This window comes from Bubalus bubalis, chromosome 11 (assembly GCF_019923935.1).
Source record: "Bubalus bubalis isolate 160015118507 breed Murrah chromosome 11, NDDB_SH_1, whole genome shotgun sequence".
Taxonomy (NCBI): Eukaryota; Metazoa; Chordata; class Mammalia; order Artiodactyla; family Bovidae; genus Bubalus; species Bubalus bubalis.
In genome coordinates, this window is record NC_059167.1 from 18,620,222 (window position 1) to 18,641,528 (window position 21,307).

The following is a 21,307-nucleotide window of genomic DNA, read 5'->3' on the forward strand; positions in this document are numbered from 1 at the left end:
GGAAGCAGATCAGGTCAATGACCAACAAATACATAATGAATGATTTGGAAGAGTATGACTCTACAACAAACCAAAAACAAAGGCCAACGCATACTGAAGAAACAATGTATTTTTTCAACATAGTAGTGTGAGAGCCGCCTACAATATATGTATGTAACAAATATTCAATACTTGTTAACTAATACGATTTTAAATAATACTGGCTCCCCAGTCTCTAAATATTTCTTCTATCTCCACACACACTGAAAACTCTCTTCAATCAATGTCAGATAGAAGATAATAATTTGCAAAGAAACAGAGATCTGCAGGAGTCCCACCAATGCTATGCATTTAAGGTTAAAAAAAAGTACGATGATAATGATCATAATTACGTGCATTTGAATCTTTATAAATTCTAAGCTGTTTACTAATTTAACATCATTCTGAAATACTTACAAGAGTAAATAAGAGCTGGGAAGAGAGTTTCATTTCTCTCCTGAGCTGTTTCAACCAGCATACGAAGTGGGCCTTTTGGACACAAAACAGCCACTAAATCTAGGAAAAGATAAATAGAAATGACATCTGAAAAATGTATTCGCAGAAACTTGTAAATGAATGTGTTAGGGAAGAATTAACCAATTGTAAAGGTTTAATTTTTTTTTCTACAAGAAAGATACTGAATGAATATGAAATAAGCAGCAGGTAAGCTGGCGGGGGAGAGAGGCGGAGACAATCTAAACAAAATAGACAGCACCACACAGAGATCTTTGCTTTTGGTTTGCTTGCTATTTGGTTAGTTTACAATGTATTTTGGGTTCTAGGAGTAAGTCTTCCCAGTTTGAAAGAAAACAGGCAGAAATAATCACAAGACAGAATTATTCTAAAGCAGTTGTCAATTTCCAATAAGCAGAAACAAGGACAAGCCATTTCCAAACTAAACGTAACTATGAACCACAAACTGAAGTTTTACACCTTAGGAGGGATTTAATAGAGAGGATATGACTGAACTTTTTCAAAATATGAAGAACAGAGTAGAAAAGATGCATCTCCTCTTTTTTTTTTGGTAACAGGAGTGGGATCCTCTCTTTTTTTGAAAATAGTGTATGTACTACTTCGGAATACTTGAAATAAGAGGGCAATAAATTTAAACAAAGTAACTAATAAACCTCTGTGTGAGAATGTTTAGCATTTCTTCAGTTCTCCTGTCAAAAGCACTTCACAAGTATTTAGGTCTCAGAATACATATGGTGCTAAAAAGTGTCTTACAAAAACTGCAACTCAAAACGAGGAAGCAATAATGCATAAATTATTCTTGATGGTACCACATTCTCTTGTTCAACAACTGCAATTTTTTTCTTACATTTACTGTGTCTTGAAAATTCAGAATATAAAAATACAGAAAACAACTTCAAGCATTTAAAATGTAAAACAGATATAGGTAAATTTGTAAAGGGAAGATTTGATCACTTGCATTGACATCACTATCATTCAGATGCATTTAAGTAATAAATCTCACACTTTCAAGTGGTCGTATCTTCTTGTACACTACTACTACCACTGCCATAATAAAACACACAAATGTACAGAAATCTCTAGTCTCACTGCTTCCACTTTGATTTGTTGGGATGAGAAAAGGGGAATTTGCCATGCTCTGAAATAATGAGATTTTCAACCTGTTTCAATCTTGAGTATTCTGTAACTATCTTGGTTTTTCAACATACTTCGTCATATAGAAATGCTAAATGATAAACCCTTATTTTTAGAGCAATTAAATTAATTTTGTTTTGAAAGCTTTCAGTTCAGTTCAGTTCAGTCGCTCAGTCGTGTCCAACTCTCTGCGACCCCATGAATCACAGCACACCAGGCCTCCCTGTCCATCACCAACTCCCGGAGTTTACTCAAACTCATGTCCATTGAGTCGGTGACGCCATCCAGTCATCTCATCCTCTGTCATCCCCTTCTCCTCCTGCCCCCAATCCCTCCCACCATCAGGGTCTTTTCCAATGAGTCAACTCTTTGCATGAGGTGGCCAAAGTACTGGAGTTTCAGCTTTAGCATCATTCCTTCCAAAGAACACCCAGGACTGATCTCCTTTAGAATGGACTGGTTGGATCTCCTTGCAGTCCAAGGGACTCTCAAGAGTCTTCTCCAACACCACAGTTCAAAAGCATCAATTCTTCGGCACTCAGCTTTATTCACAGTCCAACTCTCACATCCATACGTGACTACCAGAAAAACCATAGCCTTGACTAGATGGACCTTTGTTGGCAAAGTAATGTCTCTGCTTTTGAATATGCTGTCTAGGTTGGTCATAACTTTCTTTCCAAGGAGTAAGCGTCTTTTAATTTCATGGCTGCAATCACCATCTGCAGTGATTTTGGGGCCAAAAAAATAAAGTCTGATACTGTTTCCACTGTTTCCCCATCTATTTGCCATGAAGTGATGGGACCGGATGCCATGATCTTCGTTTTCTGAATGTTGAGCTTTAAGCCAACTTTTTCACTCTCCTCTTTCACTTTCATCAAGAGGCTCTTGAGTTCCTCTTCACTTTCTGCCATAAGGGTGGTGTCATCTGCATATCTGAGGTTATTGATATTTCTCCCGGCAATCTTGATTCCAGCTTGTGCTTCTTCTAGCCCAGCATTTCTCATGATGTACTCTGCATATAAGTTAAATAAGCAGGGTGACAATATACAGCCTTGATGTACTCCTTTTCCTATTTGGAATCAGTCTGTTGTTCCATGTCTGTTGTTCTAACTGTTGCTTCCTGACCTGCATACAAATTTCTCAAGAGGCAGGTCAGGTGGTCTGGTATTCCCATCTCTTTCAGAATTTTCCACAGTTTATTGTGATCCACACAGTCAAAGGCTTTGGCATAGTCAATAAAGCAGAAATAGATGTTTTTCTGGAACTCTCTTGCTTTTTCGATGATCCAGCAGATGTTAGCAATTTGATCTCTGGTTCTTCTGCCTTTTCTAAAACCAGCTTGAATATCTGAAAGCTTTAGAACAACCTTTTAGACAAACTGAGACATCTTGAGATCTTCTGAAAATGGAATTATGAATCATTACTCTAAATATTAGACTCTTATTTCAAAGTCTCTTATTTCAGAGGAACTCAAAGGTCTGTAGAGATAATTTGTATATGTATATAAGAAACAGAGGGTTGATGGGGAGTAACAGTGTATTGTATTAGAAAGAATATGGGACTTAGGACTCAGATTCTAGATCAAATGGTGTAAGCTTTGGTAAATACTTTACCTCTACAAACTTCCGGCCTTTAGCAGTGAAACAAGTACAACAACCTTGTTTACTTCACAAGATTATATATTTTTGAGGAACGGCTAATATTTACTGGTAGATACTGTATACATTTACTGTATGCATTGTTCAATTTAATCTTCATAACAACTAAGACTCCACTGTTGAGTGTGGTGTGTCTGTAGTAACATACCCAATAAATTACAGGAGTAAAAGAGTCCGGATTTGAATCAGGCAGTCTGTCTCCATAAATGGCTTTTTTTTTTTAATATCAAAAACAGAATCAGATTCTTTATTATGGTTCACCCCTGATGTTTCATTTATTAAGTTTTAACTTGCTCTAGGAGAAGGCAATGGCACCCCACTCCAGTATTCTTGCCTGGAAAATCCCATGGACGGAGGAACCTGGTAGGCTGCAGTCCATGGGGTCGCGAAGAGTCGGAAACGACTGAGAGACTTCACTTTCACTTTTCACTTTCATGCATTGGAGAAGGAAATGGCAACCCACTCCAGTGTTTTTGCCTGGAGAATCCCAGGGACGGGAGGGCCTGGTGGGCTGCTGTCTATGGGGTCGCACAGAGTCAGACACGACTGAAGCGACTTAGCAGCAGCAGTATGTCATAATGGTGCCCTGTGAAGCCTATATCACAAGACTATAAGGGAGGTGAAAGTTACACTGCACACCTTGTTCAAGAGCTCAGCATTGTATATTTAGAATGTCTGGAACTCCAAATTGAGGTCTGCATTGCAGATTTAATATGTACAGAGACATGTATAACTTTGATTTCTATTTTTGGTATCTATGAAGCAAGAGATTGTCTCAGTTACTTTGCCTAAAGAGAGAAACCTTGGATAAGTAACTGCTGTTGTTACCACTGGCAGAACCAGGTGGCTAGACTACTGGCAAAGTCTCAAGGGTCTGTAAAAACACACAAATAGGCCAAAATAGGATGGCTGCCTAAAGTTCAGCTAACTTGGATCCCATTCTTTGATCAAGGATGCCTGGATTAAGACATGAAAAGCACAACTCTCCAGTGAGCTCTATCACACGTAGCTCCACTGCTGTCCATAAAGGGTACAAATTCCCACCGCTGTTTGCTCACTCATTTGATCGCAAAGGGCTCCTGAGGTCATTTATGTCAGTGGTAGCAATGGGATGTGAATCTAAGTCTTACAACCAGAAGTCTATGGATCCTTCTGTTAACTCATCCCTGAGTTAAACTGGAGGCAATAATAAAACATTTTTAAAGGACTCAACTTCAAAAGATTTGAAATCTTTATATGAAAAAGATATTATAGCTAACTGATTATTTACTGAAAAGTTATGGGATATTACTGTTATTTTCCCTAAGTCAAGATAACTAGAAGAGGAAGGAAAACACACCAGGAGGTATTTCTGTGATGAACAAAATGTCAGTCTCGGGTTTTACCATATACTGAAATCACAGCCAAGATGAGCCAGGCGGTCCATTCTGGGAGGTACTTGATAAATACCAGGGCCATGAGGGCACTGATCATAATGAGATATGCCTGCTGGAGTCTCAGTGGACCTTTCCAATGAATGGCGATCATTCCCACCACACCAAAGTTCCAGATCAGGAGCGCAACCGAAATGTAGTCCATGGCAACATTATAGGTTTTAAACACTTCCCTGAAAAAAATTAAACAGATACTTGTATCATTCATAAAAATGGGAAACAAGTATCACAGCCACAGCTGTAAAAATAAGTACAAAAACTAAAAAGAGAAAAAAAGGCCATATAACACCTAAAATGCTATTCTGTACTTCAGGAAATCCTTGCAGTATCTGAAATTGGAAAAAAAATAAAACATGTAAAATAAAGTTTAGAGCTTAGGACATACGATATTATTTTCATAAAATTAAATTTAGTGCATCCATTTAAATATATGCATTTTATACATATATTTATATACAAAACATGGAATACAGGCATGACATATTGCTGCCTGAAAAAAAAAAAACATGATCTTATTTATGTGAACTAGTGTATGAGAAGAGAGAGCAAGACATCAATATAGTAATTCCTGAAAAGATGCAGGACATAGCTTTAGATGCCAGGAGTTTGAAATTTCTTAACTTTTCTTCTTTTCTTTTTTTCACAATGAATGTTTAGCATTTTTACCATGAAGAAAACAATATTTTAATTTGGGTGGGAGGAAACTCCATTTTAAACTAAAGAGATACAAATATAGAAGACAGGTAACTGAGGAGAAAGAAGGCAGTCATTTAGTCACTAGAATCTGGAGACTATGCAGAAAGATGATCTTTCCATTTAGAAATTTCAAAGCAAATGTTGAAATAGCTGGACAATGCAGCTATTCACAGTATTTTAGATATCCCAGCACTTGAAACAAAACCCAAAAAATTCCAAACTATCGTTAACTGTGCAAAATTCTTCAAGAGATGGGAATACCAGACCACCTGACCTGCCTCCAGAGAGGTCTATACACAAGTCAAGAAGTAACAGTTAGAACTGCACATGGAACAACAGACTGGTTCCAAACTGCAAAAGAAGTACATCAAGGCTGTATATTGTCACCCTGCTTTTTAACTTATATGCAGAGTACATCATGAGAAACGCTGGGCTGGATGAAGCACAAGCTGGAATCAAGACTGCCAGGAGAAATATCAGTAACTTCAGATATGCAGATGATACCACCTTTATGGCAGAAGTGAAGAACTCAAGAGCCTCTTGATGAAAGTGAAAGAGGAGAGTGAAAAAGTTGGCTTAAAACTCAACATTCTGAAAACTAAGATCAAGGGATCTGGTCCCATCACTTCATGGAAAATAGATGGGGAAGCAATGCAAACAGTGACAGACTTTATATTTTTGGGCTCCAAAATCACTGCAGATGGTGAATGCTGCCATGAAATTAAAAGACACTTGCTCCTTGGAAGAAAAGTTATGACCAATCTAGACAGCTTATTAAAAAGCAGAGACATTACTTTTCCAACAAAGGTCTGTCTAGTCAAAGCTATGGATTTTCCAGTAGTCATGTATGGATATGAGTTGGACCATAAAGAAAGCTGAGCGCCCAAGAATTGATGCTTTTGAACTGTGGTGTTGGAGAAGACTCTTGAGAGTCCCTTGGACTACAAGGAGATCCAACCAGTCCATTCTAAAGGAAATCAGTCCTGAGTGTTCATTGGAAGGACTGATGCTGAAGCTGAAACTCCAATAATTTAGCCACCTGATGCAAAGAGCTGACTCTTCTGAAAAGACTGTGATGCTTAGAAACATTGAGGGCAGGAGCAGAAGGGGACGACAGAGGATGAGATGGTTGAATGGCATCACCGACTCAATGGACATGAGTCTGGGTAAACTCTGGGAGTTGGTGATGGACAGGGAGGCCTGGCGTGCTGCAGTCCATGGGGTCGCAAAAAGTTGGACATGACTGAGCGACTAGACTGAGTTATTCTTTGGCATCAGTAAATAGGAGTGGTCTATGGTTTCCTTTTACTTGATTACTTATGGGGTTTTGGTATAAATATTACTCTGGCTTCTTAAAAAGAATCTGGAAGCGTTCTGCTTTTTCTATGTCCTGGAACAGTTAAAATAGTATTAGAATTATCAGTTCCTTAAAGGTTTAATAGAATTTTCTTATGAAATTATTTGAGCCTGGTATTATTGTTATTGGTGGAGGTGGACAAGAACCTCTTCAACAACTTTCTGTATTTTTTTCTTTGCTCTACTTAGATTTTCTATCACTTCAGTGGTCAGTATTGGCAATTAGCTTTTTCCGAGAAAATAATCTATTTCATAGAGATTCTTACATTGATTTCTTTGGTCTATGGTCATTCTCCCTGCCTCTACCAAAGAATTAATCCTTCAGTTTATTTTTTACTTTTAATGTTTCTGTTCCTAATTTAAGAGCTAGTGCAATGACCTGCATTCTGTTACTGGGGCTGAGAGAAAGACCAAGTGGGCAAATCTCTGAGCCTCTCTATTCTCTTCAACAGAGCAGCTCCACTTTTTTCTATGTTGTATGTGCAGTTCTCATGTAAGATTTCAGTTGAAAGAAAAAAAGACTGATGAAAAAAAAAGAAAGTTTGAAAATCAATTAATTCATGTTTATACTTGTTTGAAATGTATTAATATTGATTTATAAATTATACTAAAGAATACAGTAAATTTGCTTTACTAAAAAGACAGAATTAACTGCAGTGTTGAGTTCTTTAAGTTCTTATTATAAATAAGGATCAACAAAAGCATATCCCTATGGTGACTGCAGCCATGAAATTAAAAGACGCTTACTCCTTGGAAGGAAAGTTATGACCAACCTAGAAAGAAAGAAAGAAAAGTCACTCAGTCATGTCCGACTCTTTGCAACCCCGTGGACTGTATGTAGCCTACCAGGTTTCTCCGTCCATGGGATTCTCCAGGCAAGAATACTGGAGTGGGTTATCATTTCCTTCTCCAGGGGATCTTCCCGACTCAGGGATCGAACCCGGGTCTCCCGCATTGGAGGCAGACGCTTTAACCTCTGAGTCACCACCAACCTAGACAGCATGTTAGAAAGCAGAGCCATTACTTTGCCAACAAAGTTCCGTCTAGTCAAGGCTATGGTTTTTCCAGTGGTCATGTATGGATGTGAGAGTTGGACTACAAAGAAAGCTGAGCACCGAAGAATTGATGCTTTTGAACTGTGGTGTTGGAGAAGACTCTTGAGAGTCCCTTGGACTGCAAGGAGATCCAACCAGTCCATTCTAAAGGAGATCAGTCCTGGGTGTTCACTGGAAGGACTGATGCTGAAGCTCCAATACTTTAGTCACCTGATGTGAAGAGCTGACTCATTAGAAAAGACCCTGATGCTGGGAAAGACTGAAGGCAGGAGGAGAAGCAACGACAGAGGATGAGATGGTTGGATGGCATCACCAACTCAATGGACATGAGTTTGAGTAAACTCCGGGAGTTGGTGATGGACAGGGAGGTCTGGCGTGCTGCAGTCCATGGGGTCACAAAGAGTTGGACACAACTGAGTGACTGAACTGAACTGAACTTATTGATAATATTAACAAGTTGTATACATACCAAGGATGATCTGTACATGGAAACAATAATTTAAGACTAACTCATCAACAAAGAACATTTCTTTAAGTGACAGTTATAGAGTCCAAACAGTTAATTTCTGAAAAACAGACCAAATATTTCACCACTTACCCCAAGTAAATGAATGAGAAAAAGAACAGCAACAACAGGGATGAAACAATAAGCCAGGCATGGATGACCTAGAAAAGAATTTCAATATAATTAATAAATCCCACAACCTAAAAAAAAAAATCCAACTTCTTACTTCAAAAATAGTTATTTCTTTATATGTTATGATTTTCAAATACCAAAACAGAAGCAGCTTTAGGAACAGTAAATACCTGTAACAGTTGGTGCTGAACTACTAATAAAATAGAAATTTCATACATAGAGACCTTCATTCCTTTAGAAATAGGTAAAATTTTAAAAGAAAAGATACATTCAAAATAAATTATCAAAGACAACCTACAGAATGGGAAAAATATTTCCAAATGATATGACTGACAAGGGGTTAATATCCAAAATATATGAACAAATCACAGAACTCAATACCAAGAAAAGAAAAAAACAAACAGCCCAATCAAAAAAATGGGAGAACACAATTTCTCAACAAATACACACAAATGGCCAACAGGCACACGAAAAGATACTCAACACCGCTAATTATTAGAGAAATGCAAATCAAAACAACAATGAGGTATTACCTCATACTTGTCAGAATGGCTATCATCAAAATGACCACAAATAACCAATGTTGGGGAGGATGTAGAAAAAAGGGAACTTTTGTACCCTGTTAGAGGCAATGAAAATTGGTACAGCCACTGTGAAAAACAAAATGAAGGTTCCTCAAAAAAACTAAAATTACCATATGATCCAGCACTTCCACTCTTGGATATATATCCAGAAAAAAAAAAAATCACTAATATGAAAAGATACATGAACGCCTGTGTTCACAGCAGCACTATTTACAACAGGCAACATATGCAAGCAACCCAACTGCCCATCAGCAGACAAATGGATAAAGAAGATGCAGTACGCGTAAACACACACACACACACACACACACACACACTGGGATACTACTCAGCCTTAAAAAGGAATGAAATTCTGCCACTTACAGCAACATGGATGGACCTAAAGAATATTAGGCTTAATGAAGTAAGTCAGAGAAAGACAAATACTGTATGATACCATTTATAAGTGGAATCTAAAAAATAATACAGATGAATGTACATGTAAAACAGAAACAGATACACAGATATAGGAAAAAAACAGTGATTACCAAAGGTGAATGAGAAGTGGGGGGTACAAATTAGGAGTATGCCAATGTTCACGGAAGGACTATCTACAATAGGTAAGACACAGAAGCATCCTGAATGTCCATCAACAGAGGAATGGATAAAGAAGACGTGGTACATATATACACTGGAATACTACTCAGCCATAAAAAGAACCAAATAATGTCATTGTAGCAACATGAATGGACCTAGAGATTGTTATACTGAGTGAAGTAAGTCAGACACAGAAAGGCAAATATCATATGATACTGCTTATATGTGCAATCTAAAACAAGGGGGGCTACAAATGAACTTATTTACAAAACAGAGTCACAGATATAGAAAACAAACATCATTACCAAAGGATAAAGGGAGTGTGGGATAAACTGTGAGATTGGGACTGACATACACACACTGCTATACATAGAATAGACAACTAATAAGAACCTGCTGTATAGCACAGGGAACTCTACTCAATACTCTGTAATAGCCTATATGGGAAAAGAACCCTAGAAAAAGCGAGTGGACATATACATACATCAGATCAGATCAGATCAGTCGCTCAGTCGTGTCCGACTCTTTGCGACCCCATACATATATATATATATACACACACACACACACACACACACACACGTGATTCATCTTCCTGTACACCTGAAACTAACACAACATTGTAAATCAACTACACTCTAATAAAAATTTTAAAAAATAAATTGGGGGTATGTGATTAAGAGATACAAACCACTATGTGTAAAATAGATAAACAACAAGAATGTATTTTATAAATTAACTAGACTTCAATTAGAAAAGGTATCAATAGAGTCAACAGTTAACATTTATACTTTAAAGGAGCAATATTTTCAATAGAGGAATTCTGATGTATTCCTACAATAAGATTAATAAATAAAATAACTGATAATAAATTGATAAAATAAAATAACTGATAAATCAAAGTTACAAAACTGAAACTCAGAAATTCAGTTAAGTGACCAGTGTACACATACATTAACTGTACAGAGAAAATAGGCCTTCTAAATTATATAACCATTTGAAGAAAAAATATTCAGTATCTGAGATTTCAGTATTAGTATGCTATGTTTATTTTACTTGGTTCATTAATAATGCTTATATGTCAGTCCATCATTATAACACAGAATTCATACAGCACTATATAAATATTAGTCCCTATAACTCATGTAAAGCATATTAAAATGAGAGATAGAATCAGAACTTGATTTTTAATCAATTATTTTTTGGGGCCTAGCCATATACTATACTTTGGCCACCCGATGTGGAGAGCTGACTCATTTGAAAAGACCCTGATGCTGGGAAAGATTGAAGGCAGGAGGAGAAGGGGGTGACAGAGGATGAGATGGTTGGATGGCATCACTGACTCGATGGACATGAGTTTAAGTAAACTCCAGGAGCTGGTGATGGACAGGGAGGCCTGGTGTGCTGCAGTTGGTGGGGTCGCAAAGAGTCAGACACAATTGAGCGACTGAACTGAACAGAACTGAACATATAGCATGCAGGATCTTAGTTCCCCAACCAGGGATAGAAACCATGCCCCCTGCAGTGGAAGCACGAAGCCTTAACCACTGGACCACTAGGAAAAGTCCCTAGAGCTTGATTAATCTATTATACAAGATAAAAAAAATTATGGTAATTTTACGTGATGAGTATATTTGGGAAAATACTATACAACCCAAGGAGTCTGCAGTTTTAAAAAACAGAATGGAGAAATATGATAAACTGTCAAGTAGTTTTTAACCAAAAGTAAAATTATTTTAAGGTAGATACACCCATAATCATCTTTATTCTTTCAATGAATTTTACTGTTATGACAGAAGAAGCTACTTAACCATCAACTTTTCCAAACATATCTCTTAACCAGAAAGATCAAATTAAACCTTAAAGAAATAAAAAAGAAAGCTCCAGGGCTTCCCTGGCAGCTTGGTGGTAAAGAATCTGCCTGTCAATGCAGGAGACACAGGTTTGATCCCTGGTCCAGGAAGATCCTGCCTTGGAACAACTAAGGTCCTGCCACACAACTAACTGAGACTGTGCTCTGGAGCTTGGGAGCTGCAGCCACTGAGCCCATGTGCCACAATTCCTGTGCTTCAAGACAAGAGAAGCCACCACAAGGAGAAGCTTGAGCAGTTAAGTGAGTAACCCGTGCACTGCAATTAAAGAATAGACTCTGCTCTCCATAACTAGAAGTCTACACAGCAATGAAGACCCAGCATAGCCATAAATAAATAAATTAAATTATAAAAAGAAAAGCTTCAGATCAAGAATATTATTTTGTCTCCATTTAAAAGAAAAAATCTTCCACCCCCACCTCCCAGATCTAGTTGTTCCAATTATACAGCTCTAAGTTATCAAAATCTAGTTGTTACTGAAGTTAACATTAGAATCTATGTTCATTTTCTCTTTTGGCTCTGTTTTGATCATTCAAGGTGATACGTGATTATTAAATCCTTTGAAAGAAAAGATTTCTTAAAAAGTCTCTCTGCCTTTCTTTAAAACAACTTTATAAAATGTTACAACTTGGGAAAAGGTCAAAAGAGTGGTTTTCCATCATGAAAGTTGGTATTCCTTCAACAGTTAAATATTCTAAATTTACTATCCAAATACAATAAATTTAATTTCTGGTGTTCTTACACAAAAACTTCCCCTAACATTTTATTATAAAAATTTTCAAACACACAGTGAACCACTGCCCATATACCACCTAAATTCTATGGTTCACATTTGCTGTAGTTGCTTTGTAACATTGCTATCCATCTCTCCACCTGATGAGTCCATTTTAATATGTATCAAAGTAAGCTGAAGACACCTGTACATTTCCCTCTAAGTACTTCAACTTTAGCAAAATATTCTGAAGGGAGTCCTTTATTTCATGTGCAAAGAAAACAATAAAGCTTAAGCAAAAAGGAATCTTTCCATATGCATCCTAGCCCACTGTACTCACAAGCCAGCTTTAGAAATAATCCAAGTTTCATGGACTGTAGGCCTGCCAGGCTCCTCTGCCCAGGGAATTACCCAGGCAAGAATACTGGAGTGGGTTGCCATTTCCTTCTCCAGGGGATCTTCCCGACCCAGGGATTGGACTCAGGGATCGAACCCAGGTCTCCTACATTGCAGGCAGATTCTTTACCACTGAGCCACGAGGGAAGTCCCATATAAAATAACACAAAACAAAAAACTCTAAAGAGTGGAAGATGTACATGGATATTCCATATTAAATTCCAAATTAAGGGCGAGAGTAAATATTGCATACTAGGAATCCTCAACTTTCTTAAGGAAAGTTTTTTTATCTTGTTTTATGTGGGGAGGGGCAAGGGAACATGAAATGCTATTTAAAAAAAACAGTATTTTTCTGAATACAAAGTAATATATACTTATGACATATAGAAAATATAGAAACACTAAAAAAAAAAAAAAAAAGAAAATATAGAAACACTAAAAGAAAAAAACAATTTCCACTGACCACTGAGAACCAAAGTTGATATTAATCTTTCCTTTTCAGACATGTTTATCTGCATATGTAAAGACCTTTAAAAAATTAGAATCATGTAATATAAGAGTTTACATTCTGTCTTTTAAAACTCTATTTTTATTACAGACAAATTCTCATTCCACCAAATATTTTTTGAAAATATAGATTTTAAATGCCTTAATAATAGTTTGCTTATATGCATGAGTTCACAATTTGCCTTATGCATGGAATCTGTGGGGTTTTCCTTCTTTTTCCAATTATATTTTATGCTAGGATTAGTATCTAGTATGCAAACATTTTTCAGCATTTTTAATTCTCTAGAATAAATCATGAAAGCAAAATTACAGAATCAAAGTGTATAGACATTTTCTAATTACTGACTACTGATATATACTGGCTTAGTGACTCCACAAATTAAGTTCTGATTAGTTTTTACCAAGTCAATAAGCTAAATGTTAATTCGCTATTTTAATATATATATTTTTTGCTAGTGAGGAAATATACATACACCCCTCTCTCCTCTTTTCCTCTCCTGGCCATTTAGATTTCCTTCATAATTTCTCTTTTTGTGTTTTTAAAATATCTTATTAGGATATCCATAATTTTAATTATTTGTAAGTGCTCTTCATACTGCAAAAATATTAGCCCTCTGCCTGCAATAATGACTTTAAATGGTTTTCTTACTAGGTTAATCACAGATGTTATGATTTTCTGAATTATTACCTGAATTCAAAGCCTCTTCTGATGACTAAGTAACACCTCCCCTTTTCCTAGAACATCAGGTGGTAAAACAGGCCTTTCTCATCTTGCAAAAATCCCTAGTTCAGCTTTCCTGTTGGCTCTGAAACAAATGAGCCCTGATTCAGTACAGTATGGCAAAGATCTCCTCTAAACACTGAACTATCTAGGCCAGAAATCATGTGACTTCAGTAAGCTATATGGTTTCATCTACATCAAACAATAAATCATTAAACTGCCTTTTCCAGTTCTTCCTTTTTAAGGTTTGTTTGGTCTTTTAGCTTCCTGTGCTTCTCAAAGACATTGCACAACCAACTCCTGACACAACAAATCCTCAGGGCTTATTTCCAAACAGGTCCTGGCAAGTTTCTGAATTTCTGACTCAAAAGCCCCTTTTATTTTTATACTAAGAATCAAAGTAAACAACTTGTTGCTGTAGGATTGGTTGGGCTGGCCAAGACATAAGCATTTTAAAAAAACAAAGCAAAACGCCACCAGTGAATGGGTGGACATGGAAATCCAGCTGAGTATAAACCTTAGACTGTCTAACACGAAGCACTAACTAAAAGATGCACAAAACCACCAAAAATACCTTGAGAATAGGTTCTAGTTAATAAGGTGTAACAAAGCCCATTCCATCCTGTCTCTCCTACCAAATACACCTATAAAATCTAGACCGAATGCACGCAGCTGCCAGTACATAGGCTGGGGAATCAGAAGTACCAGGAAGCCAGGGCTAAGTTTACCACCTTTTCCCTCCAGTATTGCCCTCCCCCACCTGCACTCAACACAACCTAAGTGGGCTTTAGCAAGATGAGAAGCCCTCTAAGTTCCTGCTGGAGAAGCAGAAAGAGGTTTCCAAACACCAAAGAAGAATGTAAATCCCTAGGGGACTTCCACTAACATGTGAAGAACAAAAGTAGCACACAATCCAGATACAAGTCACAAAGAGAGTCCAATAAAGCAGAGAAATGGAACTGGCAGGTAGACACGTCTATGTACACAAAATTGTATATAGTGAAAAAAAAGATAAAAGTAACTGAGACATGAGCACGTTTAAGCAGTGGGAGGGGAATGGTTTTACATCATTTGCTCTTTGGGTGCCTGAGTGTAGATGACTCCTGTCACATCACATCTTTTGTCTTCAATCTCCAGATTCTGATGTCAGACTGTAAATGGTCATCACTTAGGTTAATACTTTTACCCACTCAACAAACAAGGTTAAACTCTGTATAATTTTAGAAGTTTGTGAACAGTGAAAAGGTGAATACTGAAAGGATATTCAATCTCACTAATAATCAATCAACTAAAAGCAAACTAAGACATTTTTGCTTTGCCTATTAGGGTTAGAATAGATTATATATATATATATAATATATATATGTATTTTTAATATATATATAATATATATATGTATTTTTAACCACACTGTACAGCATGTGAGATTTTAGTTCCCTGACCAGGGATTGAACCCTTGCTCGCTGCAGTGGAATGTAGAGTCCTAACCATTGGACTGCCAGGGAATTCCCTGCACAGGTATTTTTAAAAATTCAATGCTAGTGAAAGTAGAGTAAGACAGCCTCATTCACCGCTAGTGTTAAGTACAAATTGATACTATCAATTTGAAAACAAAATTCTGCATACCAAGACAGCCAAAAATATGTAGATAATTTGCTCCAGAAATTCTGTGCCTGGGCTTATATCCTAAGGAAATAATTTGAAAAATTGAAAAGCTCTATGCATAAAGACATTCACTGTTTTTTAGGATAGTGAACATCTGGAAAGAACTCAGATGTCCAAATTAGGGGAAGTTAATGACAATACACTGAGTCAAATATTATGTAGTCATTACACATATTTTCTAAGAATTTATAATATGGGAAAATGCTTATGCCAAAGTAATAGTTTTAAAAAAGGACACATACTGATTATACATTTGATTTTAATCATATTAAAGAATATACTGAAGTATAGAAAATACAGAAGTAAAAAGAGTGTAGAATCCAATATTTGAAAAGTTAATTTTTATTTCTTTTATTTGAGAATGAGCCTAAAGGTTCATGAACTAATAATTTGTCATTTTTCTGAGGCATGAATCTGAAACATGTGCCAGACAGCTGAAATTCACCCTCAAATTACTTAGGTAGCATGAGGTAGGGAGCAGAGACTGGGAGGTCTGGGCCTGTCTCTTCCCTGCATAACCGCCCCTGCCTTTATTTCCCAAGCAAAAAATTCCTGTTCCTGCAGGAGAGAAGGTGAGGGAATGGACGGGAATTCAGCCAGTCATCAATGAGTTCAACATCGGCATCTGGAGGTGGCTTCACTGCTTTGTACTCAAGTTGAAGGGGCTTCCTTGGTGGCTCAGTGGTAAATAACCCACCTGCCAATGCAGAAGCCTTAGGAGGCTCAGATTCAACCCCTGAGTGGGGAAGATCCCCTGGAGAAGGAAATGGCAATGCACTCCAGTATTCTTGCTGGGATAATCTCATGGACAGAGAAGCCTGGTGGGCTACATTCCATGGGTCACAGAGTCGGACACGACTGAGCAACTGAGCATGCATGCATTCAAGCTGAAAATCTGATTTTCTGTGGTTATACATTATTTTATGGGGACAATTATATCATATAGTGCTACTTGTCAATGAGGGAATTCACAAAGGTCTTAGGATATATTCTTCTGGAAGGTCCTAAGTATACTGCAAATCAAAATGTTAAAACCATTTAGACTGCAATATTTTATGAAAACATTTGTTTTTCATTTACGCCTTTTTGTTCCATAAATGAGGAGGGGGAGACTAAAAATTAACTTAATTTTAGAATATAAGATCTTTTTCTTTATTAGACCGAGTAAGGTGACAGGACAATCCAACCATAAAATAAAGAAGATGGTGGAGGGCTTTCCTGGTGACGCGGTGGTAGAATTCACCTACCAATGCAGGAGACATGGGTTCGATCCCTGATCTGGGAAGAGCCTACAGGTTGTGAAGCAATCAAGCCCATGTGCCACAACTATTGGAGCCTGTGCTCTAGAGCCTGGGAGCCGCAACTACTGAGCCTACGCGGCACAACTACTGAAGCCTGTATGCCCTTGAGCCCACGTTCCCCAACCAGAGAAGCCGTCGTGATGAGAAGCCCATGCACTTCAACTAGAGTAGCTCCCGCTCGCCTCAACTTCAGAAAAACCCACGCAACAACAAAGACCCAGAACAGCCAAAAATAAATAAAATCATTAGGAAAAAAAAAAAGATGGTGGAAAGCAAAGCTCTGTGTCTCACGCTCACCTTGTAGCACCTGTACTTATACAGAACCACCAGGAGAATCGTCATGATGACAATGACGCTGATCATGATCACCGCATTCAGAATTGAGTGTAGGGCTCTCTGCCCCACAGTCTCCGTGTCTTCTGTAAATGGAGTATAGATTCTGTAATAAAACAAAAGCCCCCGGGGTTAATGGAGATTCTAAACTACATGCTCTCCAAAACCAGTTTTCTTTCCCAGATTTAACTGATACCTTATGAATCACTTTTTTTCCAGCTCATCAATGTAACCAAGAATTTTTAACCTAAGAAAAGCAGCTTTATGCTAAAATAAGTTCTTCAAAATAAAAGGAGATGGTTAAAATAGAGGTGGACCCACGTGTGCCAGACACTGGCTCCATCTAGTGGATGCTTTATACTGAAATAATTACCTCATCAAATGTTTTCTCCACAGCTTATCAGTGATTTGTTAAAGTCCTACCAGATTCTGCCATAAACTACCTAGGCTACAAGTGGTTCTAACAGGAAGGTAAAATGGTGGATAATTATCTTGTATCTGTAGGGTGACTACAACTCAAGTTGTCTTGAGATAATGTCACATATCCATCTACCCTTGTTTCATATGAAAACACTTTTATTCCAGGTACCAATGTTTTCAACAGAAGACTTTATTTCGGCCTCCCCTGGAGTTACGTATAGCCACGAGAATAAGTAATGACCACTGAGTTATAAGCAGATGTGGTCTGTGGAATTTCTAAGGGAGGAGTGAGTTCTGCTGAGAGGTATGTCTATGTCCTTTTCTCTTCCATTCCTTCCTGCTGTGTGAATGAAGGCTGGGGCTCCAGCACCAATACTGGACCCTGAAATAATCTAGACAACTGAAGCCAAAAGAGAAGGAATGAAGAAGCCTGAGTCCTTGGTGAAAAGAAAGCACTGTACAATCTGAAATACTACCTCTTCACTATTCTGTGGGAGACAGAAAATATGTATATAACTCAAACCAGTTTTTAAATTTTTTCTTTTTTTTGGCTGTGCCATTCGGCTTGCAGGATCTTAGTTCCCTGACCAGGGATTGACCTGGGCCTCAGCAGTGAAAGCGTCGAGTCTTAACCACTGGACCACCAGGGAATTTCCTGTTTTGATTTTCTATAATGGGCTTGGCAAACTTTCTGTGAAGGACTACAGAGTAAATATTTTAAGCTTTGTGAGTCATATGGTCTCTGCTGCAACCATTCAACTCTGCCCTTATAGCATGAAAGCAGCCGAAGACAATACATAAACAAATGGTCACGGCCATGTTCCAGTAAAACTTCATTTACCAAGGGAGGTAGCAGGCAGATCTGGGCTGTGGGGCACAGCTTGCTAACCTGGTTCTATAATATGCAGCCAAACCTAACTTTAACTTACAGAGACAATATTCCCCAACTTCTTTTGGTAACTGTCTCCAACCCCTGCTCTTCACTCATGGTCTTAGCCTTTCCCTCAAAAGGTTAAAGCCTGGCTTTCAGAACCCCAAAGAGTTTTCCAGACACTTGCCAATTTCAGAATTCACTTAAAACATCTTGAGCCCAACAGGGTCCCAGAGACAGAACTAGGTGACATCTGAATCAAAGTACTTTTCTTGGAGACAAAGGGCGGACACCAACAGCACCAGAGAATCTACGTGACAGTTTGGCAGACACTTTAGTGCCAGTTTCATTCCTTCTTCATCCTTTCACTGAACTTTTTTTTTTTTTTGGCCAAACATTTATTACATTCCTCACCCTGGAAACAAAAGTGCTCTCGTAGTCCTCGTGGTATAGAAGGAAAACAGGCATTAAGTAAGGAAAGTACACTTGCATATTGTGACAAGTGAAAAAAGAACAGGGTGCGACAGAATACCAGGAAGGGCCTAATTCTTTTAGGAGGATCATGGAAGTTATTTTTCAGCCAAGATGAGAAGGACGATAGGAATTAATCTACCAAAGTTAGAAAAGGAAAAAACATTCCAGGGAGAAGAACAATGGGCCCAATGGCCCTGAGGTGCTAAAATCACTACTCAATTCTTTACTTGCTCAATTCCAAATAAATTGAGCCCAATCTAGGGATGCTACATAAAAAAAATAACTCTGCAGCTTTATTTTCTCTACGTAAAGCATCATCTGCTTCCAGTTATCAGAGAGGATGGACTCTCTAGCCTTCACGGCCCTTCAGGGCAGAGGTCAGAGGTCTTCAAGGTGATGATGACACGCTACGCAGGACAGCCTGATTGGCCGAGAATAACAACCCACAATACTCGTACGTACAGCTGCCCATCCTTCCGGGTATAAAAGCTGACTGATTTGATGGTGGCCACAACTACCACCATACAGAGAGTCACAGGGACAAACAGCATGATCACATGTTTGGCGCCGTATTTCAATGTCAGCTCCTCATCTTCCTCTTCCTCTTGCTCCACCACCTGCTGTGAGCTGCTGGGGGCTCGGCCATTGGATACCGACTCAGTGTTGCCACGCCTCCGCCTCTCGTTGCTGTGATCATGCCGCTCTCTACTGTCATTCTAAAAGCACAGGAAGAGATTTTTCAGTAAGTCAGACTCCCAGGAAAATCAAAGTGTTCTATATCAAAAACAGAAAATGTAATGATTAGATCCCAGGGTAACAACAGGCTCATTATTACGCGAGTTTCCAAAAACTTAAAGCAAGAGAGAATCAATTTACAAGAAGTACGCAGCCTAAAAGTCGAGATTATTTACCACTGTCCACTGGAGGAACCCATGTCCCCCCTCTCACCCGGCTCTTTCTAACTCTAATACAACTGTACTCATTCTTTGGAATTTTTGACTTAAAAAATGACATCTGCAAGAAGCCTTCTTTATTTACTGCAGCTCCAAGCAGAGTACTCTCACCTTTTTTAAAATCATGAAATGCTTTTTTACCTGTAGTTTCCTATCATTTATACAAGGAACTATCTCACCTTCATTATTAATAAGACTTCAAAATCTTTGTTGTGACATACAGGGGATCTGTCAGTATTATTTCTTACCATCTACAGTTATCTCAAAACAGTATTCAATTTAAAAAAAAAAAACAAACCTTTACAGGAAGAAACTAGGCCTTAATTCTGATGCTCTCCAAACCCATTCCCACCTATATAGAGGAAGGGAACAATAAACGCAAGAATGAAGGAATGAAAGTAGATTGCATTTTTCTCTAGTTCTAAACATCACTTTTTTACCATTATCCTTATCCTGGGTCTATCCTTGCCTAATCAAGTTCAATTTCCTTTTTGATATTATTAGATCTAAAATTCAGTTGTTATAAAGGGTAGAATGAATCTCAAGAGCATTAACAACAACAAAATAAAAATAATAGAAAATAGGAGAAAAATAACAGAGAAGTAAATAAAACAGGATATGAAAGTAGACTGATAGTCACTGTTGCTGACAAGAGGTAATCAGCTTGGTTAAGACAGGAAGCTCATAGGAAGACACACCTTGTATCTCATTTTTGACTATAGAGTTTAACCAAGTATATTACATGCTTGATAATAGCAGTACTAGGGATTGTAATATGTGCCTTTTTTTTGGCTCCACGTCAAGGCTTGTGTGATCTTAGTTCCCCAACCAGGGACTGAAACTGTGCCCTAAACAGTGAAAGCCCTGCATCCTAACCACTAGACCACCAAGGAATTCCTGATGTGTACTTTGACATTTAACTCTCACAACCACCTTACCATCACCACTTTCCAGGCAAGGAAACAGCCACAGCTTGTGTTATAAAGAGGGTTTGAACCCAGGTGTGCCTGACTGCAGAAATCAAGCTCTTAACCTCCTCTCGATGGCACCCCACTCCAGTGCTCTTGCCTGGAAAATCCCATGGATGGAGGAGCCTGGTAGGCTGCAAGTCCATGGGGTCGCGAAGAGTCGGACACAACTGAGCGACTTCCTTTTGCTTTTCACTTTCATGCATTGGAGAAGGAAATGGCAACCCACTCCAGTGTTCTTGCCTGGAGAATCCCAGGGACGGGGGAGCCTGGTGGGCTGCCGTCTATGGGGTCACACAGAGTCGGACACGACTGAAGTGACTTAGCAGCAACCTCCTCTCAATCTGTCATTCACAAGACAACATGACTGCTCTGCAGACTTACTGTAGGCTTTCTCTTTCACTTGACTTTCAATTTATTCATTCCATAAGTAATTATAAGAATTCTCTATTTCAGTTACTCTGCTGTAACACTACAGCAGAAATTAAAAAGAT

At 38.2% G+C, this 21,307-nt stretch overlaps 1 protein-coding gene across 5 annotated transcripts in view; it reads right to left on the bottom strand.

Annotated features, from left to right (window-relative positions):
• Window positions 1-21,307, bottom strand: part of PSEN1 (presenilin 1) — a 67,528-nt gene that overhangs the window by 20,196 nt on the left and 26,025 nt on the right. For all 5 annotated transcript variants that reach the window (XM_006055206.4, XM_006055204.4, XM_006055205.4 and 2 more), the window contains exons 4-8: window positions 19,355-19,608; window positions 17,092-17,233; window positions 8,423-8,490; window positions 4,670-4,890; window positions 436-534 (exon numbers count right to left, since the gene is read on the bottom strand). In XM_006055206.4, coding sequence (XP_006055268.1) covers window positions 436-534; window positions 4,670-4,890; window positions 8,423-8,490; window positions 17,092-17,233; window positions 19,355-19,608 — 784 coding nt within the window. The remainder of the gene's footprint in view (window positions 1-435; window positions 535-4,669; window positions 4,891-8,422; window positions 8,491-17,091; window positions 17,234-19,354; window positions 19,609-21,307) is intronic.